Here is a 25,386-nt window from a genome sequence, read left to right as displayed (position 1 = left end):
ACGCATTGATTCACAGTGTTCTATATTTTCTCATCTGGCTCACTATTACAGTGCGAGTCAATCGACGCTGTATTTCTCTCTCTCTCTCTCTCTCACTCGCTCCCTTCTTCTGTTTTACTTTCTCTGTATTTCTCTCCATCTCTCTCTCTCTCTCTCTCTCTCTCTCTCTCTCTCTCTCTCTCTCTGAGAATCACAGTATCAGGTAGTTGAATGGAAGTGTTTACGAGTAGTGTTGTATTTCTGCTGCAAAGAGTATGGTGTGGAGTGTTGTATTTATATGCATTAGTTTTTCAAAAAACCTGAAATATTCTGCTAAGTACTCAATAGTGCGTGTCCTTTTGTGCACTGTGTGGGGGTTTATGGTTGTAGGGAGGCCAGTACTGTATATCTGACAGTGTGTTTGAGTGAATGCCAGATCAGGTTTTTATTTATTATTTTTCCTTGCATGTTAAAGTATATGTGTGCGGGAGGATTTGCTGGTGGGTATTTGCCCCCTGTGCCAGCTCAACTCTGCAGCTCCACCCTGCGACCCGCACGTACACCCTCAGCCACACACACACACACACACGTGCACACAGGCAAACACATCCACCCACATGTAAGGATTTTTGCCAGAATCGATAGAGGCCTTTTAATGCCTCTCACTGTAGTATGAGTCTGTAACTGGAGCGCGGGATCACAAGCACAGCAGCCAGGGACCTGACGTTTGGGACGCGCCCCATTTTTGGCTTGTCTCACATAGCATCTCCAAAAAAAACACCACCCAAACTAAATTGATCAGCTCAGTTGTGCACTTCAACTCCAGAATCTGTTTCACTTGTGATAACTTGCATTTAATCTACTCTGCTCATGCTTGTGTTCTTTCCTGTAATTCCCATAATACTTTTTAGCTTGACCAGAATTCTAAAGTGCTGCGGTTGATTGAACACAACACAAATTAAATGAATGAGTTTAAAAATATCTCCTGCCCACCACTGTGCTGTTAACCCAGAAACATTGGCTACACCTTATTTATAAACACTCGTGCAGGCCCACTGAGAGATGCTGCACTCGGTGTTGCAAGAATGAGTGCATCCTAAGCTTTAAAAAACAAACATTTATAAACTTGAAATGTCTCACATGGAGGTTCCAACACTGGTAGGAGCTAAAGTTTGTCAGTGGGTTCAAACGGATCAACTTTATCTGTCTAGCTAGCTGCATGGAAACCTTCCAAAAAGACTGTTTTTGGAAGGTTTAGGCAAAAGCTCGCTGAGAACACAAAGGTAGGCGGAGTTGCAGATGAAGCATTTATTTTTCTACGAGATGCCGGTGCTTGTGTGACATCTAGTGGCGCAGAGTATCGTATATGAAACCTTCCGATCGCGATCAGGGACAAAAAAACACGATCGAGACCTTTATACATTTTACCTGAGCCGGTGGTCTTTTTCACCCACAGATTTCATTGAGAGTGACTCTTGCTTAATGGGCAAATAAACCCTGGAGGCCCTGGACCTGTGCGGAGAAGACCTGCTCATTCATCCATCTATTGAATGAATGTTCCGGCCTTGTGTGGGTTTATCATTCAAACGTATCTCTTGGCTGTTTTCATTGTGACTTTCAGTGCCAGTCCGGTGGATTTAATTACTCTTTAACGTTTATTTATTTCCTATCAGCCTAATCCTGTGTACCTGTAGTTTCTAACACTATGATGGAACGAGGGATGGGGAAAAACAATTTGTCGCCTATCAGGAGCAGGTCAATGTCAGTGTCACTTTAACATCAGTATTTTTGCTTTGCCGCTTGTTTACCCAAAGTCTCTCCTGACGCTGCACTCGCTCAGTTGCGTACACACAGACACTCACACACACACACACACACACAAGGCAGCCCTCAGTACTTTGTCTCAGCTACACCAACAGCCTACAGCCATGCTTACAGGGGCATTTCCACTAGGAAGCCAAATCCCCTCTTCTCTCGGCTCACCTGGCAGCGGAAGAAAAAAAAGATGGCAGGAAACTTTTTAAATGTGAGGGGTTGGGGGAGCAACTTTGACGATAAAAAGCGCATCAGGACGTGAAGTGAAGGGGAAAGAAGCTTTAAGGGGAAAAAACGGATTTTCATTTGCAGGGGTTTTGCTTGTGTTGGCCCGTGAGGGGGGGGGGGAGGGGGGGGGGTGAAAGATGCAGAGAAAAGGGGAGGCGAAAAAAAAGCGGAGGGGGGAGAGAGGGTGTAGTCGTGTGCTATAAAACGTCCCACTGCCTTTCCCAGGGCCAAGTCTCCGCTCTGTTTCTAATGAACTCATTTATTCTGTTTTGCTGGCTTTTACCTCCACCAGCAGCAGAAGACGCTCTCCTGATCGGCCTCTCCGAGCGCACGGCTTCGGGCTTTGTTGAGCATCTAGGACTGTCCTGTGGCATTACTGCTGTTTACTTAACACTCAACATCGATCAAATGCAAACTTGAGACCGTCCTCCACGGGCAAAGGCATCGCTAATTAGCATTTCCCTCTAAAACAATGTTGATCGCAAGTGACTGATTACATTTAGTTGCTGTTGATGCATCACTGTGTGGCATGTTCGGCTAAACACAGTCCCGTTCCCTTGAAGAGGCAATGACAGAATCCTTAAAGAGGTTGTGTTGGTGCCCATATATTTTGGTCTGTGTCAAACAATAGCAGCAAAGGCAAAAAACATCAAATCGGCAGCACATTTTGTTTGAACACAAAATCGCATTCTGGTTTTGGCCAAATATTTAATCTCTCTCTCTCTCTCTCTCTCGCTCTGTGCACGTCTCTGTCTCTCCCTCCCTCTCTCTCTCTCTCTGAATAATATGCCACTGGGAAGTGAAAAAAAAGAAAAGAAAAGGAAAGCACGGATCCCCACTCCTCCGCTCTTCTCGGCTGCACGTCTGTGATGTCATAATCACTCACATCAAAGGCTGTGCGCTCAACACGGCGACTGTCAGCTTCCCTGGAGGCGTCATTAAAAACGAACAGAGCAAACTGAGCCAGGCCTGACAGAGACGCATCAAAACTTCCTAACACGCATACACGCGCAGGCGGGCTCGGGCGCCACGTTCGTGTGCACGCGCGTGTGCATTCAGGTGCATGCGGACCTTAAGAACACGATTGCAGGGACGCATGCACACACACACACACACACACACACACACACACACACACACACACACACACACACACACACACAAATATCTAATCATTCAATTATGTGTACACGCAAGAAAATGCTCACGATGCATATAATCCCTTGCACGCAAATATAAACTCACGCACACGATAGCTGACAATCAAATATCTGCTACTCCTCTACGACAGTGTCACAGCCTTCTCGATTCTAGCAAACATGAACAGGAGCTGAGCATTACAACGAGACACGCTTTGCATCCGGCTGCATCGTACATGTGAGCGCCAACATCCACACATGCATCTGTGTCGAGGACGTGTTGTCGAGATGGAACATTCACGATGCACACTCATGTTGCTGCCAGGCCGGGGCTCAACACAGAGCCTGCACATAAATGTACAAATAGCCTACATCCACCCGCCCACCCGCTTTTCATCCCTCTCTGTCTATCTCTCGCACACTTGCCCACACACATGGATGCTCACACACTGACACACACACACACACACGGAGAGAGAGAAGGAGATAGAGGCACACACTCATTTACACAAACTGGAGGAAGGCCTATAAATAGTATGCCTATGATGTGATGCTGTGTGTGGTTTCTCCCTATGGGTTTGTGTGTGTGACTGTCAAAGTGAAGAGTGTGTGTGTGTGTGTGTGTGAAGGGGGGGGGGGGGGGGAGTGAAAGGGGTTTTTGGAGTGGTGGCAGTGGGGGGTGGAAGAGGAGGGATATTTAAGAGAAAGAAGCTCTTCCAACATGGCAGGAATGGTGAAGACGCTGGGTCCCCATTGATTTGAAATAAATATAATGCATTACACTCTATTTTTAAAATGAAACCTGCATCTGCAATGTGTTTGTGTCGGATCCGGCTTTTGGGTCGACATGGCGTTCGTCGTGTACAACTTACCCCTGGCAGGGTCTTCTGCTCGTGCAATGCATTCTGGGCTTTCAGGGCCGACTCTCTGGCACAGTAGGTGAGGAAGGCACAGCCTGAAATACAGCGAGAGGGAGAGATAATTATTTGATGGGAACTGGGGACAGAGAAGCAGAGACAGCCGTGGGAGGGTGCTGCACCAATCATCAGCGAACAGCCAAAAGACTACACACACACACGCACACACACACACACACAAAAGCACACACACAAGCACACAAGCCTGCAGCCACAGCTCTGACACTCTGTCTACATGGTCGCACAGGGAATTTGCTTGTGTTTGTGAGTTGTGCGCCTGTGAGTGTTTGTGCACCACGAACAGCGTTTCAGCAACTGAATAAACGGAATATTCCTGCGTATACAAACATGATCCACACACATGCAGTGACAGAAATGGACGTGGGACCAAAAAAAAAAATCAAAAAAAAAACCATGGCGCTTAGGAGATCTGTTGCGTGAGAGCCACTGCCCGGAAAACACATCGCATCTGAAAGCGCCTTCTCCCTGGCAGCCTGAAATCGGAGTTATCCATTTGTCCATCGCGCGCCTTCGGCTGCTGTGACAGGGATAGACATTTCCCTGACAGCTTCTCTCTCTCTTTCTCTCTCTCTCTCTCTCTCGCACCCCTCCCTCCTCCCTCCACCCTTCATTTCTCCGTCTCTCTGCTCCATATGTTCCGGGACTACCCACAATCCTCGGGTTTTGTTAGCACCTGGGCTGACGTGTGGGGGTGGAAGGGAAAGATGGAGACGCGCAGGAGGCAAAGGAAGAAGAAGGAGAAGAAGAGAGGGAGCCGTGGGGAACGTGTGAGCCGTTCCCTCGCCACCCTCTGTTGACAGCCAGGCGCGCGCCACTGTCAGAGAGCTGACAAACTGTCAATCTGCAGATCAAGGCTAATGATTCATGTGTTTGACAGTTTAATAAAACACTTTACAAATACAATTGCACAATAGGCGGCGGCGACGTGAATCGGTTTCAGGCAAAAAAAAATGTCCCTCGCACTCAATATGCAGGTGTTGTGCTTTGTACGCTCTGATCCAGACTGTAGACGGCCTCTAAATGAAAGACGCGTTCATTTAAATGGAATTCAATTAAATTCAATGGAAAAAAGAAAAGGTGGATGATTAGTGTCTGCGTTTGCACAATGACAACAATATTAACAGACGTTTGAGGCGTTTGAAAAAGAGCTCTGTTCCTGAACAATAGAGTCGACAGAAACATCACATTTTTTTGGGGAATTACAGAAGTCGGCGTGAAGACGTTGGTAAACTGTTCCCTGCCGCCGTGCACCGGAGACAAAAGAACCACAGTTTGCTCTGAGAACATCAAGGACTGAATATTAGATGATTATCATAGACCCCTCCCCCCAAAATACAAACACCGCAGCTCTACCCAGTTTCACTTTGTTCTTTTTTTTTTTTTTTTTGCATTCCGGGGGCTATTTATTGTTGAGGGGCAGCACCACGCACTGTATGTAGAAGCAGCGTGCGTCTGGTCCTCTCGGCTCCATGTCTTTAACCCCGGGTCGTCCTGATGGCGGGACGCTGGGGAGCTCCGCCTGTTGGTGTTTTTAATTAACGGGCCTCTCTCTCATTAGGCGAAGTGGGAGCTGGCCGCTGACAGCTTGGCTCCCTCCTCATCCTCTACGGGCCTGTCGTGTTAACGCTACACGCCGGGGCCGTCCCACAGGAAGCACACACGCCAGCCTCGGATTCACACGCCTGACACTCACTCGCAAGATTGCAGCCCAGGCACCCACTGCATCCGATAGATATCCAGGGGTCCGGGATAACAGTGGAAAACACTGCCAAGTCAGATATTCTGATATTGAACACATCCATAAAATACTCACTGACAGCATATTTTATTAGTTTTTCGAGAATATCCATTCTTGCTTGTAGCATCTAAAGCATGATTTAACATCTTAGGCCCTGACAGCACTTGGTTAAGGTTAGAGAAAGTCTGAGGAAACTAGAGGACACAAACACACCAAACCAGAGGCTGTGATATTTTACAGTGCATTGCATAAGTTATCACCCCCCTTGGACTTATCTAAATTTTGTCATGGCATGACCACAGATTAGAATTTATTTCATTGTGATTTTATGTAATGGACCAACACAAAATAGTCCATCATTTGGAAGTGGGGGGAAATATTACATGGATTTCAAAATTATTTACAAATAAAAATCTGAAAAGTGTTATTCACCCCCTTTACTGTGAAACCCCTAACAAAGATCTGGTGCGACCAATTGCCTTCACAAATCACATTTGCAAGTCACAAATTTATTAAATATGGTCCACTTGTCTGCAATTTATTCTCAGTATAAATACACCTGTTGTTAGGGGTTTCACAGTAAAGGGGGTGAATACATATGCACTCAACACTTTTCAGATTTTTATTTGTAAATCATTTTGAGATCCATGTAATATTTCCCCCCACTTCCAAATGATGGACTATTTTGTGTTGGTCCATTACATAAAATCACAATGAAATAAATTATAATCTGTGGTCATGCCATGACAAAATGTAGATAAGTCCAAGGGGGGTGAATACTTGTGCAATGCACTGTAAGTAATCTTTACCGACATTGTTTCTGCTTGTCTCTCTCTTCACCCTCCATCCAACCAACTTACCCCCTTATGTAGTGATTACGTGCACAAAAACCTGGCTCTTCCTACTCTCTGAAATGTACACAATGGTGACAGGAAATGCAATCCAGGCATCGATTACATTTTATATTTCACATATTCACAAGACACATTGATTCTGGTATCGTTGATGTTTAGACTTATAGGGTCTTAATCCTCATTTCATCAGATCTAAATGTAAACTGCTCCCGTTTGAGAAGCAGAAGTTCTACTTTTCAACCCTCTAGCCATCATTTATTTATTTTTCAGCTATTTATACTCCACTGCTCATTTACTAATTTCCATGCACTCATGGTTCTAGTACATGATGTTAGCCTGTTACAGCTGAGGTCATCCTGTTGACCTACAGAAGTGCTGACCATGCAGTTCAGCTAGTGATCTTTGTTAAATGTTATTCCCAATCTTCCCCTTTCCTCATTTCATGTCAGCTCTATACTGCATACAATCGGGCAGAAAACCCAGAGGAAAATACTTTAGAAGTATAGCAAGTATACACTGGTGGCTTGTACTTATTGTGTCAATAAATATACTCAAGATCGGACAAGTGAATATATCAAATCATCAAGTATAGTATATCAATTATATATATTTCCCAAAATCATATTTTGAATTTTTTTTTATTAGCTGGGCTCTTTTACAAAGTCCCATTTTCTGCAAAGGTACTTTCAATGGCAAACTCTTCTTTAAATCTAGCAATGCATTATGTATGTTACATTTTTCATACGTAGCTATATATATCATTTTATTGTTGTGACTAATCCATGTACTCCTCACCTAATATTTTGCAGTCACGTAGAACACCTCATACCTGGATCTCACATGGATTTGCTATTGAAAAACTTTGGGAGCTGAACTGACAAAATACCAACTGTGTCGGTCTAAACCTGGCGAAGACACTTGCGTCACTCCCGATGTAAGTTGGGGCCCGCAGTCAACTAGTTAGAGAAACTACATCTAGCAAAGAAAGATCATCAAGTCAGAGATTCTCATAGTTAACAAGGTCAAAGCTCTATGCGTCTAACACAGCTGGGGTTTGAATGAGGCCTGGTGACAGTTGGTGGGATTCACCGCTGCAGCTCGTGTCTTTCTCCTTCTTCCACCGTAAGTATTCATAGTCTCCACCATTCCCTTCCTGCTTTGTTTCATCCTCTCTCTTCTTCTTTCCCACATACCCCCTTCTCTCTCTCTCTCTCTCTGTCACATACTCTTTTTCTGTTTCTCTCCCCCCCTCTCTCCCCTTCTTTCGGTCTGTCTCTCTCTCTCTCTCTCGGTGGGTGTGTGTCCCTTTAGGGTGTCTGCAGTGGTTGAGATAAGAAGCGAGTGTAGGACACAGGGGGATGGTGTTCACAGAAGCTAGGTGATCTTATCTACTTTCTCTCCCTGTCTTACCGAGCATCCCTCGCTGTGCTGTTGCTTTTTCCTCCTCCGCTATTCTCCTCCCCCTTTCTTTTTTGCTCCCTTGCCCTTCTCTCTCTCTCTCTCCCTCGCTCCCCTCTCCTCGCTCCCACAGATCCCCTCTGCACTGCTGTTGATTTGAATTTGAAGTGATGGGAAACCAAATTGGCAGCATTGACAGCAGAAACAAACAGCTTATCTCTCTCTCCTGGGCCAATATGGGTCTTAGTCAGATACTAGAGCTGCTGCCAGCATCTGACTTGTAACAATGATGATAAATTGAACGTTTGTTGACTGTCACTTTCTGTGTGTGTGTATGCGAGAGGGTGTCTGTCTGTGTGAGGCCGGGTTAGCGTCTACACCAATCAGACATGACGCTGAAACCAGAGAGTGGTGTTAACGTCATGGCTGAATGGTGTAGTTCAGATATTTTAGCTTTGGTTGGCTGAGATAGAATTTGGACCATTGGACATTAACAAGGATTTTACAGCTATTTTAGCTTTTCTTTGATTTTCAAACCGACAATATTTTATTTGCCAAATGGGGGAAAGCAAAATAAGATGGATATTGAACAATGGCGCTTTTAAGCTTAAATGGCTAACACATTAGCATGCAGTTGCATTTTTATAAGTCTGGCAGATACGGAACAATCTTAGTTTTCATTTGAAGTCATGCTCGTGTCCACCTGGTGAATGTGAATATTCTCTCCATTAAGATATGGCTTTGCTCCCCACCAACTGTGGATACTTTGGAAAGTACCTGCACCAGTAGCTCCAGAGGGAAGCTTGTTGCTAACTTTCTCTGTCAAACTTTTGTAAGTTTTCAAGATCGATCACTTAAAACATGATATCTGCATTTATTTTGTGCTTTTCTAGTCTTAATGACCATTCACATTCAGCCATTTGCATGTGCAGTCATACAGCGTTTCTACATGACCATTCACTCATACACTGATGCTACATCGGGGCAATTTGGGGTTCATTATCTTGCCCCAAGGCCACTTAGAAATGCGGACTGGAGGAGACTGGGATCAAACAAGTGACCTTCTGATTAGTGGACTGAGCCACAGCCAAACAATCCTGATGAGAGCAGCAGAGTCAAAACTGAGCAGTAAATTGACCAAATACCAAAATAACAAGTGGAAAGATGCTGAAATACTAACGCAGCACTTAGTGGAAATGCAGAGTCTGCTGAGTCACAGTGGGTCTGTGACCTTTCTTTGTGACATTTATTGTCAATATAAAAATACTGACTTTATCTATTTCATACCATTGTGATATTGATGTTATACCATATGTAGCTATGCGTTTAATCTATTACCAAACCCATTTATCATACTTTATTTAATTCAGGCTTCTTTTGCTTGAAGACAATATAATTTAATGATATTTAGTCCCACTATTAGAGTGTAAATTCCTCCACAAGTCATTAAAACTCCAATTCCCAGAAACATAACTGGACCATGACCAGGGACTTCAGTGCTGTAGATGTGGCTCTGGATTGGGACACTCCTATCTTCAAGTTTTACTTTGAAACTAATAACAATTCTACTAAAAGTAAAACTACAAACACATTACTGAGTTGGCGCTTTTCAGCGCCACTGGACACATGAAACAGTTTTTACCAGCATGTATTGCCTGATGCCACCCACGACTAGAAAGCTTGGGGACAATGTTATTGCACAAAATTCTCTAATTATCTTGTGCCTATTAATTCAGGGATTGTATAAGGCCGACATAAAAAGTTCCCCCCTCTCTCTCCATCCTTTTATTCCCAGCCAGACGGAGAGAAACTCCCAGTGATCATTTAAATATTTCAGAACATCTTGGTAAGAGCCTAAAAAGAGTCAATAGCACTAAAAAGCTTTATCCACAGCGCAGCTGAAACTCCACGCTGCATCGCCCTGGAACTCTGCCTCGAAAAACTTTGGAGTGAAACTTTGTTTGAGGCTGTAAAATCTCAGTCAGTCAATAGAAATTTTCACATCTCCCTCTTACCACAGATCTGTTAACACTTATCTCTGCCTGAAAAGGGTTCACCGAGGACAGCCTTAGCTCAGTAAACAGAGGAATGTTTTATTTTTTCTCCTTTTTAAAAGATTGACCTTAAGACAAGACTGCTCTAACTGGATTTTTGTGAGTGCTATAAGGCTTAGATAATACTCCTCTACTCAACCTTAAAATTTGCCAGAATAAAGAGGATGATACTTAAATTATTTTGCGTGTAAAACCTTGGTCTTTTAGTTACATGGTAAAAACAAGGACCATCGAGTGCAGAGAGGAATACTAATAAGTGCTGTTTCAACAGAGTTTCTAAATCAAGTATGATACGGTTGCCCTTGCACTCAGTATGAGCCGTTTGATTTGTACTATTCACTTCATGTCTCATTCAAAACACCATCAAATGAAAGTTGATAGTAGAGAAAATACAGACAAATATGTTCTCTACAGCTGTTTTTCTCCTATTCAATATATCCCCACATGTTGTACACGCCTAAACACTTTAATGAATATAGTGCTTTTGCTCATATTCATAATGAAACAGTTTGGATTGCTTCGAGTTAACTCTAGTTTCAAAGTAATACAAGAAAAAACTGACAAGCCCCCGCACTTGTGGTTCTGCGAGGAATCCTAATCGCTCATATCCTCTTCACCTTTGCTGACCTTTCAGATCATTACTCACTTTGGAAAAAAGAGACAGAGGATAGAGGCTATTTTAGGGGACACGGCCAAGGTCTCCTGGAACGCTCCAACTTTCTCCCCGGGATCATCTTAAAATCTTTAATTGGCAGCTGTAAACCCTGATTAAATAAAAAAGCACTTTAAAGCCCACAATACGAGCTTGGAGATAAGCACTGTACTGAGTGTGTTTGAACAAAAAATCTTAATTTACTGCTCAGAGGCCACATCAAGCTTTTTTTTTTTTTTTCATTTTGTAAAACAGGCCTTAAAAATTCAGGAGCTGTTTCAGGGACTAATGAATGCTGGTCCTGAGTATGATATTATTTCAGCGGCGTGAGGCAGAACTAAGGGGCAGCGTTATGAAAGAAGAGGTGAATTCATTTATAATGGAGTATAATAGCAGTCCCAGCTCTCCTATAGGCAACTATATGCAGATCTACTCCTTCTCCTCAGGGTAACAAGAAGAATGTGTAATATAGAAACGTGCACTACGAAAGCCATTGAGGAAAAGACAGATCAAAAGTTAATAACCATGTTACGGATGAAACTCAAAGGGACAGCACGACTGTACCTCTTGCTTTCTTTTATGTCTTACCTCATCCTTATAAGCAGGAGCAGGGAAAAGTAATTTAGAAGAATAAAGGCAGCAGTTGTAACTAAATTACTCTCAGGGACGAGGGTCATCAAGTATGTAGGTATTTGAGGGTTCTATTCAGCAACACAGGGAAAATTATTAATTTCCAAAAAATTGACACAAAATATGTGGGCAACTACTTTGGGATTCAAAATAATAAAGCATAAAATGCATATTAAAATAAAAACTTAATTTGAAGATTCCTATTTCACATATTTAACTGAAAACTTTTACTATATCTGCAAATTCTGGTACTGCAAATGCATGCTAAATATGACAATAAAAAAAACTTTGTTTTAATATGAATCCTTTTGATGTCTCCGTCAACATTAGAAATTATTAATAGAATATTATAAAAATACATATTTTTATGTCAAAAAACGTGCAGGAAAGACATTTTGTCAAATTGTATTTGCGTGCGTGCGTGCATACATACATATGTGCGTGTGTGTGTGAGAGAGAAAGAGTGTGTGAGTCCCTGAAGATAACAAGTCCCATCTCTCGCCCTGCTTCCCAGAGTGGCCGTCTCTAAGCTGTGCTAATCGATTGGCGAAGGAGGAAAAAGGGCCAGCTTTAATGTGTTGCATGTGAAGGATTTACTGGAGAGCAGAGCCACTGAATCAATGGAGTAGAAAATGCATCATTAAGACAGTGTCACCCCCCCATCAAAACACAAACATAAACACCACACACACCCCTTCAAACCTACCACCAGCACCCCATAGTCCCTCGAAGGTCGGGACGGAATACACACTCAAACATACTTATATACACACACACACACACACACACACTTGTACACACATACATAAACTAGGTTAACATGCAATGCATGAGCTCTCAAAGTACGACAACTTTCTAAACAACACACAAGTCTATAACATATTTATACAAATTGTGATTGAATTCCCAAACACACACGCACACAAACGCAAACACACACGGACCAATCACCTCACTCTCATCCCTCCTCAGCCATTTTGACCCAAATTCATCTTTCAAAGATTTAAATTATTAAATGTGTTTTTGCAGCACTTTTATGCCCAAATTACAACAGTCCTGCGTGTTTCGGACCTTTACAGTGGAAGAAGCTCTGAAACTGTGTTTAGACAAACTTCGGCCATCACAGGACTGAAAACTCTGCTGTGAAAACTGGACTACACACTTAGAGGCTGAATGGTTTTATTCATCAATTTGGGTGATTTGGTTAAGAATTACATCTATATCGGACAGTTCTGCACCCTAAGACTTAGAGCGTGTCCAATGTAAACAATGCAGAAAGTTATCTGCCTTACGAGTGAGTTATACTTATGATATCTACTATTATAATTGTAATGGATCAGTCGCGGTTTGACAAAGGGCCTTTCTGTGAGCAGTTTGCATGTTCTCAGGGTGTCTGTGGGGGTTTTCTCCGGGTTGTCCAGCTTCCTCCAACAGTCCAAGAACATGTTAGTTGGGATTCGGTTAATTGGAGACAATTGAACAAACAATTTATCTGTCATGTATGAAGCGTGTGACTTTTTTGAATGGTCATAGAAACTTTGCTGTGAATAGTTTAGCTGCTAGTATATGTATTGTATTTTGTTTTATAAATGTTGAAAATGTGTAGAATGACAGAAAATGCACTTTCCTATAGATGGATGTATGTATGGATAGATAGATAATTGAAAAGATTTACAAATAAATGGATAAATCGATAAATGGATAGACATAAGAGAAGCACTTGGCAAAGCCGATTAATCAAAAATCTGCATGTAGATAATCATGTATCGCTAAGAAGACAAAGTGCTTTCCTTCTGTCATGGGAGTGGTCCCATGTCTGGTCCCCCTGGTGAAACACTTACAGGATAAACACTCCCATTAATATTCCTCCGTGCACCTCTCCGCTCCCCTCCACTCCCCTCTCTTCTCCTTTCCTCTCCCTGTCCTATTATACGGCCTCGGCGGACATCCTGTCCTGTCCCGTCCGCCTTGCCAACCTGCAAGATGGAGATGAGAGGACGATCCAAACGCAGAAGGGGGAACATGAATCATTACACTTCCTGTTGTTGCATGCTGTCCGGGGAAGGAAGAGAGAGGACGCCCCCGGGGCTCCGATTGATTCCGGAGACTTAATTGGGTTTATTAGCCAAGATGTTGGGCCCCGCGAGGAGGCTCCCAGAGGCCACCTCCCCCACCCCCCCACCCCTCCACCCCACCCCATTCCCACTCTTCTGAAGGAGAAAGCCTGCGTAATTGTTTTCCCTCCATCTTCTGTGTCATTGTCAGATGGGTCCTGCGGGATTATTAGCAACCCCAGGTCCCTCAATAATTCATCCAGAGCTATTTATACACAGATGGAGAGTCCTCTAAAGTCTCCCCCAGTGAGCTTATCTGACGCTTAGACAGACAGACAGACAGAGAGAGAGAGAGAGAGAGAAGGCGATAGAGAGGTATAGTCCTACAAAGGGAAAAAGCAAGAGATGGAAAGACAGAGAGGAAATAGGAGAGACTTACAAAGACAGTAAGAAGGATGGAGGGAGGCGATCACAAAAACAAATGCAAAGCCGAGCGGCGCGAGCCTGACAGTGTATGAAACAGTGAGAGAGAGAGAGAGAGAGAGAGAGAGAGAGAGAGAGAGAGACAGAGAGAGAGAGAGAGACGCGCTTAAGGTAGACACAATGACGATGTTTCTGGTGTGCATTGAGTTTCAAGGTGAAACTCTCATCTGCTTTGTCAAAGTGAACAAAAGCACCGTCCCGGGAATAGCACACCCTCACACAACACACATTAATGGCTTTTAATCCCCCCCCCCTTTTTCCTCCATTTAACACAATTAAGATGTTTGCAGAGCGAACATGGACCAGCAGTCGCTATAAGAAGGACAGATGAAAGACGTTCACGGATTTTCACATGCAAAGTAAACACAGTTATCCGTCCTTTCTAACATGTCAACGTGTTATAAGACCAACAAAACAGCCGCCAGCCATTTCTCAAATCACCTAATAATTCACTAACATAACATTAACACATTAGCATATTAACATTAGCGTGTTAAGTCGCTTCTAATCCCAAACAGATAGCGCTAGGGCTGCACAAGGCTGCATGCTTTTAATAGCTTTGGAGGTACCTGTGTGTTTCCGCCTCCGAGTCGAGGAGACATTTTGTTGTCGTCCGACTAATGAAGCCTTTGGCGCATAAAGTTGATTTTCAAAGTCCTCTTGTTGGCGCTCCAACCACAGATAATTATATATATTCATCCCCTTTGGCAGTCACTTTTATCCAGCTCATTTAGAAAGCTTGGCTTCCTCTTGGACAAATTGGAACATTGAAAGGCAGATTGGAGTGATAGTTTTTACATTTTGCATTGATGGCACATTAATCAGGACAACTATAGCTATGGGAAAAGATTTGCTTAAACGCCCAGTGAAAAGCCGGCCATTTGTCTGTTGCAAATAGTATCACAAAAGTTATGTCATTATCTGAAAAGCATTCTTTCTGCCCGTAGAACAGAGTCTTACACAGTAAATCCATAATGGACTAAAGCATGGGAGCTTAGCTGGAGAAAATAACTGCCAATACATTTACAGAATGTATAATAAATCCCAAGAAAATGTTTTTATATACAGCCCAAAAGTTTTTTTTTGCTCAAAGTCTGTAACTACTCATTATCTTCTGAACTAAAAACTCAGTTTTTAAATAGAAACATGGCTGTGCATAATTGTCAGTAAATTAATGACTTATGCCATGTTTCATCTTTGGTGCTGTGGTTTGAAAAAAGGGTCATTCAAGTGTGAATATTCAGATTTAAATAAAAAACTGTTGTAATTACAGCCCTTTTGGAACATAATATTGGAAAGCAGTTTCCTAATTTTCAACATGGGCTTTGTGAAATGGACTTCTGTTGGCTTGGGGAAGAACCCGTGCCAAATTAATTGCTATTGGCCAATGTGTCCTCATGGTATTGATGAACGATCCATGGAGGAATACACTGTTTTCTCTCTTTTTCTGTCACACACACATGCACAGACACACACACACACACACACACACACACACACACACACACACACACACACACACACACACACACACACACGCACACACGCACACACACACACACACACACACACACACACACACACACACACACACACACACACACACACACACACACACACAGAATTCTCCGTCTCTATCTTTAAACCCCGTGAAATCGTTCCCCACCAAGTGAAGCGGGGTATGTTTAGGTTTGGCCAGGATTCCCATCTCCTGTTCTGTGATTAAAGGACCAAACTAATAGGCTCTGTCTCGTTGGGAACCTGCATGAGGCTGGGAGAGACCTCAGAAGCCATTAAATTGCAAATCTGTAATAATTTGCTGAAGGCTTTCTGTCCAGATCATTCCCTGGGCTTATTTGTGCATTGAGGTAGCACTTGGAATATCCAGAGCACAAGCCCAGCTGAGGCCACTGGCTGGTCGGCCAAGTTAGTCTACCAGAGGGCACGCTCAACATTCACCCAGGGCTGTATTTACTTTACAAGAAACCATGGTGCAGACTTGTGCTGGGCGTTTTTTTTCATTTATTTTGTGCACACAATCTGTGCAGAATTAGAGCCTGATTCATGAAGGCGGCAGCTAATCATGCGATAAGCAAGAATTGGCTGGATCTCTGAGAAAAGCAGGGCTTATAAAACACAAAAAGGTGCAGATAATGGTCAGGTAAAAAAATGTAATAAATGTAATGTACATAAATGTAAATTAAATTAAACAATCAGACCCTGCCTTTGTTTGCTGTTGGCTACAGGTCTCCTTTTGGTTTAATATAATTTTCTAACTGATTAAGTGAATAGAATAAAAATGTGTCCTTTCCTCCTCCGTTGTGTGTAAGTTAACCCGTGGATCTGACTAAATCCAGCAGAATATCCACACTTCTATTTTTATGTCACGTTTGCGAACATCTCCATCAACTCCCTAAAACAAATCTTTTGGATCAGCCTTCCTCGTGGAGGGATGGCAGCTGACAAGAACACTCTGTTCACTGCCTCAGCTGTGTTTCTATATGTGCTCCTCTCGCTGGTATTAAATGCTTGGCTTCGTTGGAAAAATGTCACACACTGTGCACAAGTCAAGGTTTTCCAACATGTGTCTGCTCAAGCTGCCAGGCTGTTGATCGAAAAAGTTTTGTAGGTCATATTTCAATCTTAAGACACGTTCTATTTACTTATACATAATTAATTTGATCGATAAATACTTAAGAGGCAACTCCATTGATTACTTTGCTTGTTGTACATCACGTGATAGAAAACTTTGAAATGAGCCACAATAGTCTTAGATTCAAGAAAAGAGTCCACATGCTTGACTGATTGGAGCTGACTTAAAAATAAAATGATTAAAAATGAGGCTTTGTTTCTGTGTTAAAATCAGAGGCTTCAGTATCACGCAAAATTAATCAAAAATATTATTCCTCTTAGCTGCTACCTATGAATGTAATACCAAACATTGAGACACTGCAGGAGGCAACAAACAGAGAAAAAATAAATGTTCCACACACACAACAATTTGACAAATATATGGTAAGACCTGTCCTACTTACATGTTGTCAGAGACGTTGCTAATACGGAGGGCACTTGCTTATTTACCCCCAGGGATGGCTGGGAGCTGCAGGGGTTTAATTCTGCTCCGATTTCCCTGGAAGGTCATTCTCCTTCTCGGGCCATGATGGCCACGGAGTAGTGCTTAAATCTGGCTAAACGCAGCCTATAAATTACAGCAGAGGACGGAGGGGTCAGAGCCTGGCATGGAACTGGGCCAGAAGCTATCAATCTGCTGGGGCCAGCGAGGGCGACATCTGTCTCTGGGACTCCCTCACTCTTTTTACTTCTCACTCAGTCGGTCGTTTTGCCTCCCTGCTTTTCAGTCTTTGCGTCTCGGCGCCTCTATCCCCTCTTCCTTCTGCTCAGTCGGTTCCTGTCATTGAACAATCTCTCTGTGCCTCCATTTTTAGTCTGCACCTGTCTTAACAATCTCTGCCTCTTGATATTCTCCCTTTGTCTTTGTGTGCCACCCCCCCCCCGCCCGAACTCTCTTCCACGGATCTCCCTCGCCTCTTTTCACGCATTCTCTTACATCATCCTTGTTTCAACATCCCCTCTAATTCTCTTTCTCTCTCTTCCTCTCCCTCCCTCTCTCTCTCTCTCTCTCTCTGTGTCTTGAGCTCCTTGTCGTTTTACGCACTCTTGCACCATCTCCCTCTGCAGCGATATGTTTTGGTCTATCTGCTCTCCAACCAGCAGGATAGGATAAAGCTTTGTTGTACTTTCTCTCAGTGTGATGCCAATATGATTTGAATGGTAATATCTGAAAGCAAAATACACTGACCTACACAGTTTTTGGGAGAAGGAAATTGGAACAGCGTGAACCCCACGGGTGTGCAGAAACAAATATAAAGTTTGAGAAATCTAAAGCTGATCAGTTGCCTCGTGTCATTCGGAGCTGCACCAACTAACCACGTTTCTCAGATATAATTACAGAGCTTCTCTGAACTGAGTTGCAAACTTCAGAGGTTGCTCTTACATCTGATAATTTAAACATAGGATGCTGGCTCTGGGACTCAAGTCGAAACTTAAATCTAATCTACAGCAAACATTTCTATTTCATCAGAAGGTCTTGCTTTACATTTGCTGTCCCCAAACCCTTGAAAACATATGCACGACTTATTAATCTTCCTCCATTTACTGAATCAAACTTGGCCTTGAATAATTGAGAGGGATCTTTGAAAAGCCCTAACCTTCATTCCCACCCTCCTTTTACAAGTCAACGTGGTGCATTTTTAATTGGGGGACATGAAATAGGCATGAAGGGAGATGGGGGAGAAAGTGAATTGAATCAGGGACATTCAAACCTGGCAGTCATCACACAGCATATAGGTGATTGTATATATGCATGCATATAAAGAGGAGGCTAAACACTGTGTGTGTCCGGCCTGACAAGTGGCACATGCTCAACAGTCTTTGTCAGGGTTTCTGTCTGGGACAAATAGTACACGGCTGATGTAATCCCTGCTTTAGAATATCCCAGCAGGCAGACCCAGATACGCCACTTCGAGTTACGTTTAGCAATTTGGTCGAGAATAAACATCAATTCAACTTTCTATGAAACATAAATCTCAAGAGCCAAACAATTTGTTCAGTTTGCACGAGACAATTTTGTAATGACCAAAAAAAAAGGAAGTCTGTGTTTCACTGTTTGCGTTGTTGTAACATTGATTTGCTTTTCAAAAAATGACAGCAAAACTTGACCTTATGAGGACAATGTTACAAGTGGAATAAATATATATGTAATTAGATGGAGTTTGAAATTAATAAAAGAGATTTGGAGGAGAGTGGGCAACACGAATCAATGCTTGCTGGATATGCATTAATGGGCCACTGCCGTGATTAGCTGTGACAAAGTTTGCTTCTATTTTTCATATTGCTGCTGTGTCATGCTTCCCTCTCCTTGTGGAGATGCCTCTGCAGTTGGGCTGCAACTGGACCTAATTAAATGTGCAGCTACTGAAGAGTTCGAGTCGGGTTTGGCACTTAATCTAAATCTTACTATTAAACATTAATGGTTACCATGATAAAAGGCTGATCTGTATATGATAGGCACATAGAATATAGTACAGCACAACAAAAACACACACATATCCAGAGCATACGCACATAAGGATGAACTCACACAACAAATACACAGATAAAATGTATACACATCCCACATATTCTGTGCACACACAGATACAGGGCATGGATATTATTATATTCCCTATCATAATGCCTTCTGACTGTGCAAAGCTTGATAAAAGGAGCCTGCAGCTCTAATCCAAAAGGCAAAACACCCGCTTTACACACACACACACACACACACACACACCCAGGAGATTCAGAACCTTTTGACTGTTGAACAAAATAAATTGTGTTTAAGCCTTTAACATGAATAACTACATATAGAGTAACAGTGCCTGTGTAAATGCATGGCACTGATATGAGATCCAGATACATATATTGAGTTCAGTAAGATATAGTCAAAATCACATGTAGTTCACTGCAGTAGATTGTAATGGAAGCAGAATGCGTAACGCATGTTTATAGTTGTATCCATTCTATTGTAAAGAAATTGTTTCATTAAGCCAAAAAAACTGGGCTTTTCCCCTCAGGTAGTTCTATTATTAGCAATACAGGCACAAATAATTGCAACCATAAGTAGAACAAAAGTAAAACTGTGAGATAACGTGTAACCATTTCCAACATTTCAAAGCTATTGCATTCCCCATCTCCAAATCCGGCCACCGCTATTTGAAGGAGTGTGTGTACGTGTGTCTGTGTGTCGATGTATGTGTGTGTGTGTGTGTGTGTGTGTGTGTGTGTGTGGAGGTGGTATTAGGGGGAGCTAAAGGATTGAGAGGCCCAAAGCGTCATCGTTTTAAAAATTTAACACAAGGCACAATAATACTTAGCTGATGCAAGAGTCTTGAAAGAAGAAAATACTCTCTAAGGAGTATTTAAAAAAATGTTTTTTCCCCCCTATCCTCTGAAAGAACGGTACACCAGGACAATGAAGGTAGCAACTAGAGAGAAAGAGCAAGGGAAGAAGGTACAAGCTGCTTGGCCTCTCTTTGTAGAAAACAAACAGCCAAATGTCAAACAAAACATTTATCCATCTAAAATCTATCTATCTGTCTATCTATCTATCTGTCTATCTATCTATCTATCTATCTATCTATCTATCTATCTATCTATCTATCTATCTATCTATCTATCTATCTATCTATCTATCTATCTATCTATCTATCTATCTATCTATCTATCTATCTATCTATCTATCTATCTATCTATCTATCTATCTATCTATCTATCTATCTATCTATCTATCTATCTATCTATCTATCTATCTATCTATCTATCTATCTATCTATCTATCTATCTATCTATCTATCTATCAACACAAAATTCAGTAATGTTGTCCGTCTGTCTGTCTGTAAATTGTTGACTTCAGCATCAGCAGCCTCTGTGACCTGTTACAATAGCCACATATCATCATGATGTTGCCATGTGGAACACGTATCTCCACACTAACACATACAAGATATACTGGACGCTGACTGGACCATTTCGCTGAACGATACCAGACATGCATGAGCTCCTCTGCTGATGACACAAAAGATTTCTGGGCAGTTACTGGCAAATGAAAATTTGTACACGGCCATATCACTGTGGTTGTTCAAGTTAAATCAACAGAGCTCAACAGCTTGGTTCCAGAAGTAAAAATTAAAGGTCCGAAGGGAGATTCTGATTATTACCCATAATGTTGTAACCATCCATGGAAATTACCACAACAGCAAAAGTCATGTGGGCTACGATCTTATCGTTAAGTGTTGCTGCTCTGGGTTACTATACTATACAGTAGGAAATGCTGGATACCCACATACAAGTTACAAAAGACAAAATATTGCAACACCTTATTAAAAACTAGGTTAAATTCCAAAAGAAGCACTCGGATAAGGGATCCTTCAAAATGGTTTATGGGATGTGTAGTTCCTTTACTCTTAGAATAAATAAACATCGTCTTGTACCTTTGCCTTTTTTATGTTTCTCAATATTTTTTTGGGTCCGAATCAAACGTTTTATGGTCAAGATTAATCTTGTAGCTGGTCGTCCAGGTTCCAGGCTTAAAGCTCTTTTCATAAGCCAATGGAGAAAATGAATGAGAAATGTATCTCTTGAACCAGAGCTGTTCTGAAAGTGAACAGCCACTGTCAATGTATGGTGGGTTCGCAGCTTAAATGTGCGTTTACTCTTTTCATTGTGTGATCAAAAGTTTTGCACCAGTTTCTGGGAGCTTGCTGAATGAGAGCCAGTTTCAGTCAGTCTGTAGGAAGTGAGATAAGATGAATGAGTCGGTACATCCAACCCTTTACATTATCTCACTCTCTCTATGTAAAGGCCAGTGGTTTTAATGAGAGGACCGCCGAGGTCACCGGAGCCACAGGACTCCAGCTCTCCTGACTGCTGTTAGCATGCTAATCCCCGCACGAGTTCTATGAGCACTCCGTCCTTTGGCTTTGGGCGGTCATCTCTCACTGTGACTAACTGGCTCCCTGCTCGGCCATCAGCCCGGCCCCCATCTGACAGTCCCCTCCAACAATAATGGACAACAGAAGCAGCGCTGCCTTGACAACGGTCCTCCTGACAAATTAGGCTCACTGTACTCCCTGCTCTGGCTCCGCCTCTTGTTTCCCTCTTGTTGCTTGGCAGTTCTGGGCGCTGCCAGGACAAGGGTGCGGCGCGGCGCCCGTGGAGTGTACTTTCAAGAAGTGACCTCCTCTCTGACACATGTTGCCTTTCTCCCCGACAAAACACTCAGGATCGATTGTGATGCGTCTTCATAGAAACGGGGCACAATGTGGAGCCTGAGCGTGCATTCTGAGCTGAGCTGAGCAGAGTGGAGGATTCTGGGCCAGGGAGGAGAGGAGGAGTACATAAACCCAAACACACACACACACACACTCATTCATAGACGCACACACACACAAACGCTCGCACACACACACAAACGCTTGCACACACACACAAGCGCTCGCACACACACACAAGCGCTCGCACACACTCACACACACACACAGACACACACACACACACACACACACACACACACACACACACACACACACACACACACACACACACACTCATCCCAAATGTGAGAGGAGGAGGGGGAAGGATCCCACGGTGAGGATGATGCAACTGGAGTGAAATTTTTCGGCCGGAACGCATGCTGCATAAACGCAGACCTGCAGGATGGAAAAAAAACACACAAAAAAACACACCCTCCTCCTTTCTGTCCTTGTTCAAAGCCAGATTTGGTTTTATCCTTTTCTCTTTTTCGCAGATCTCAGACGGCAACCTGTAACATCTAATTGCCTGAAATGGAACACAGCGTGAGTTTTCATGTTTTTGGCTTCATGACTTCCTGGCCTCACCAAACACGCTAAGCTCAACGATCAGATCTGAACCTTCTTCTTTCCCTGACATAATCAGTTAAAAGACCTGAAATATCAAAAGCGCGGGAGTTCAGTAGGAACATAACTCCCTTTATGACCTGCACAGATTATAGCCGCCATCTGTAGCGTAAACCATCTGCAGTATGGGTAAATTTAAACAAGATTACTATTGGACATTACAATGTTTCCACTTGTTTGATTTCAAACATATTAAAACTTATATGACAGTATAATATTTTTCTCAAGTATTGATATGAAAATATAAAATGGCTTAACTGCCTTAATGGTATCACTCATTACCACTCATCGTTTTCCTATGGGCTGGTGATACCCATTTGAAGATCAACGGAAAGTCGCTGAACCTGACCTGAACTTAAGTCCTGTTACATTTTGTTTACATTACGTATTGGGTCAATATGAACTATTTGGCACAAAACTACTTTAGGTTTAAACACCTGCTTTGACTTTGAACAACTCTCTATGGCGAGAGCTGCTAATGACTTTAATCTGGGCAAGGACAAATGCATTAATCATATTAAATTAACACCAAATAAAATAATAGCAATAAAACAAAGTTGGTGACACTTGCATTTGCTTAAAGGTGATGAAGACAATAAGGGTCTGCGGAGGAACACAACGCTGCCTGAAGATGTGACAGCCGTAAACAATAGGTAACACCTTCATTCATTACATGTCTCCCCCTTATCGTCGCAGCTCCATTGCCCCCAGTGATTTTTACATGAAATCTGGCTGATGAATAGTGCCAGAAGTCACATCTACACAGTCTCCTCTTGAATAGATCCCCACCTCCCATGCTGCATTGCCAAAGAGAGGAGAAAGAGAAAGGGCTGGCTCTTTGTGCTACAGCCATGCCTCTCAGCCCCGTTGTGCACGGCGGCAGCGGCGGCAGCAGCCGGTGACCATTATAAATGGCCTCTATTAGCATGGCTCGGTCGCAGAGGGGAGAGAAATAAAATCATTGGGAGAATGTAGGCCTGCGCTGGCGTCCCTGCGCCGGCTCCCAGCCTCCACAGACCCCCGTCCCGTGCTCCCCTCCTCCCCGCCCCCTTGCCACCCCTCCATTCCAAGGGGACAGAATCCTAAAGACTAGATTACTAGTGATACATGGAGTCATTATGGGGAGGGTTATGGCAATAGTATCACAGGCAGGGCTGACAATGGCTATAATAGGCGTCTATTTCTTCAGAGGTATAGCATTACCATATAGCAAAGGCTGTTTCTTTACTCTTGTTGATGTACAGCACAACAGGACGGGGGCCTTTTATTACCAGCCGCGGAGAAAAAAAAACAGCTCTGTATTATCAAGCTGAAAAACCCATGCCTCCTTTGCAAAAGTGCTCTGTCTCTTTGCGTAAAGTTAAATGAACACAACAGTATCCCCAGATAAGGCATCACACTGTTAGCGACGACAGTTACCACGAATGTGCAATTTGAAAAAAAGGCACAGGTAGAACAAATGTGCAAAGGAAATGGCATCCACAGTCTGTGGTTCAAGCTGAGGCTTTGTACTCCCACAGCCATTACAGAACACGATGTACTGTCACTGGAAAGGCAACGAGTCAGTGTGAGTGAGTGCTCAAGTAACTGTTTGAGCCCAAAATTGTCATCCATATTAAAGATGGCTTTAAATGGGAAATTCACAGAGAAAAAAAAAGACTATATTAAAAGTATCAAGATAACAAATGATTTTTCATTCAAATATTCCTATATTTGTTTGTAAGTGTATTTACTTTTGTTTCAAACTCTTGCTGCCATAAAACAATCTACCTGATCCCCATTATATGCTGTTCTGCTTCAATAAAACCAGTGTGACGGCGGTGCACACAGTCAGTCACTTTGCCTCTTATTTGTGGGACGTGTTGTCTTTTACTGCTAATTTGGGAATCATCTACTACGGAAACCTCGGGAAGGCGTGAGGAGTCTGCGGAGGGACCGCGGCCTTCAAACAGCTTGCTGGGAGCCAGTGAGCTGGTGAGCTGGTGAGCCGGTGAGCTGGTGAGCCGGGGAGTAGCTAGTGCCTGCAGCTAGTTAAAATATGAGCGCAGCGGGGGCTCGCTAATGAAAGCAGGGGCCCAGTCCGGGGAGCTGGGCTGTATATCGCGGTGAGGAGACAGTTCGTAGAATCAGCTGGCGAGCCATGCCTATAGTTCGGGGCCCACTGGTGATTAACCGTCCAACGGGGAGTCGCTACTACAGCTGGGCTATTAATAAGAGATAACCCCCCCCCCCCCAACCCCAAACCCTCTCTGGTTCGCCCCATGCCTGCAGACAGTCTCCATCCTCTCCAAGTATTTGTATATCATAATCATGTCCTGACACATGGTGCATGTTACGCATTGTTTACACGGGGCAGGGGGAGAGAGAGAGAGAGAGAGAGAGAGAGAGAGAGAGAGAGAGAGAGAGAGAGAGAGAGAGAGAGAGAGAGAGAGAGAGAGAGAGAGAGAGAGAGAGAGAGAGAGAGAGAGAGAGAGAGAGAGAGAGAGAGAGAGAGAGAGAGAGAGAGAGAGAGAGAGAGAGAGAGAGAGAGAGAGAGAGAGAGATTGCTGTCGGTGGTGGTCCGGGTGGAGAACCCCAAATGTGATCACTCATTCTTAATGTAGTACTCTGCTCCCCGGGGAGATGTCCTGCAGGTACAGCAGATCAATTAGTGACCTCTCATTAGGTGGTGATTTGCAGAGAGTGACCCTTCAGAGTAGAAAATAAAATACAAGATTAAGGCACCATCGTGCCCCGTTGCACCAAAAGTGAAAGGCCGGTCGTTAATATTAACAGCAAGAGACCGTGTAACATTGTCACTCTAAAGTTAATGATATTTCACTGGCACCGATAGTGTAACAAAGAGCTCAGCCCCGTGTGTGTCAGTCACGGGAAAAGTTTTAAAAAATAAACCCAGGTGATGATCTGTGCACGGCTGTAAAGTAGA

General features: G+C 43.2%; 1 protein-coding gene across 1 annotated transcript in view; it reads right to left on the bottom strand.

Moving 5' to 3' along the window:
* The window catches only part of celf4 (CUGBP, Elav-like family member 4), an 81,188-nt gene that overhangs the window by 54,795 nt on the left and 1,007 nt on the right, over nt 1-25,386 (bottom strand). Inside the window, exon 2 of the mRNA XM_061069391.1 lies at nt 4,034-4,116. Coding sequence (XP_060925374.1) covers nt 4,034-4,116 — 83 coding nt within the window. The remainder of the gene's footprint in view (nt 1-4,033; nt 4,117-25,386) is intronic.

The sequence above is a fragment of the Limanda limanda genome, chromosome 4, assembly GCF_963576545.1.
Source record: "Limanda limanda chromosome 4, fLimLim1.1, whole genome shotgun sequence".
In the NCBI taxonomy this organism is placed as follows: domain Eukaryota; kingdom Metazoa; phylum Chordata; class Actinopteri; order Pleuronectiformes; family Pleuronectidae; genus Limanda; species Limanda limanda.
The sequence above is the reverse complement of the archived record's forward strand: the minus strand, read 5'-3'. Positions and strand labels throughout refer to the sequence as shown.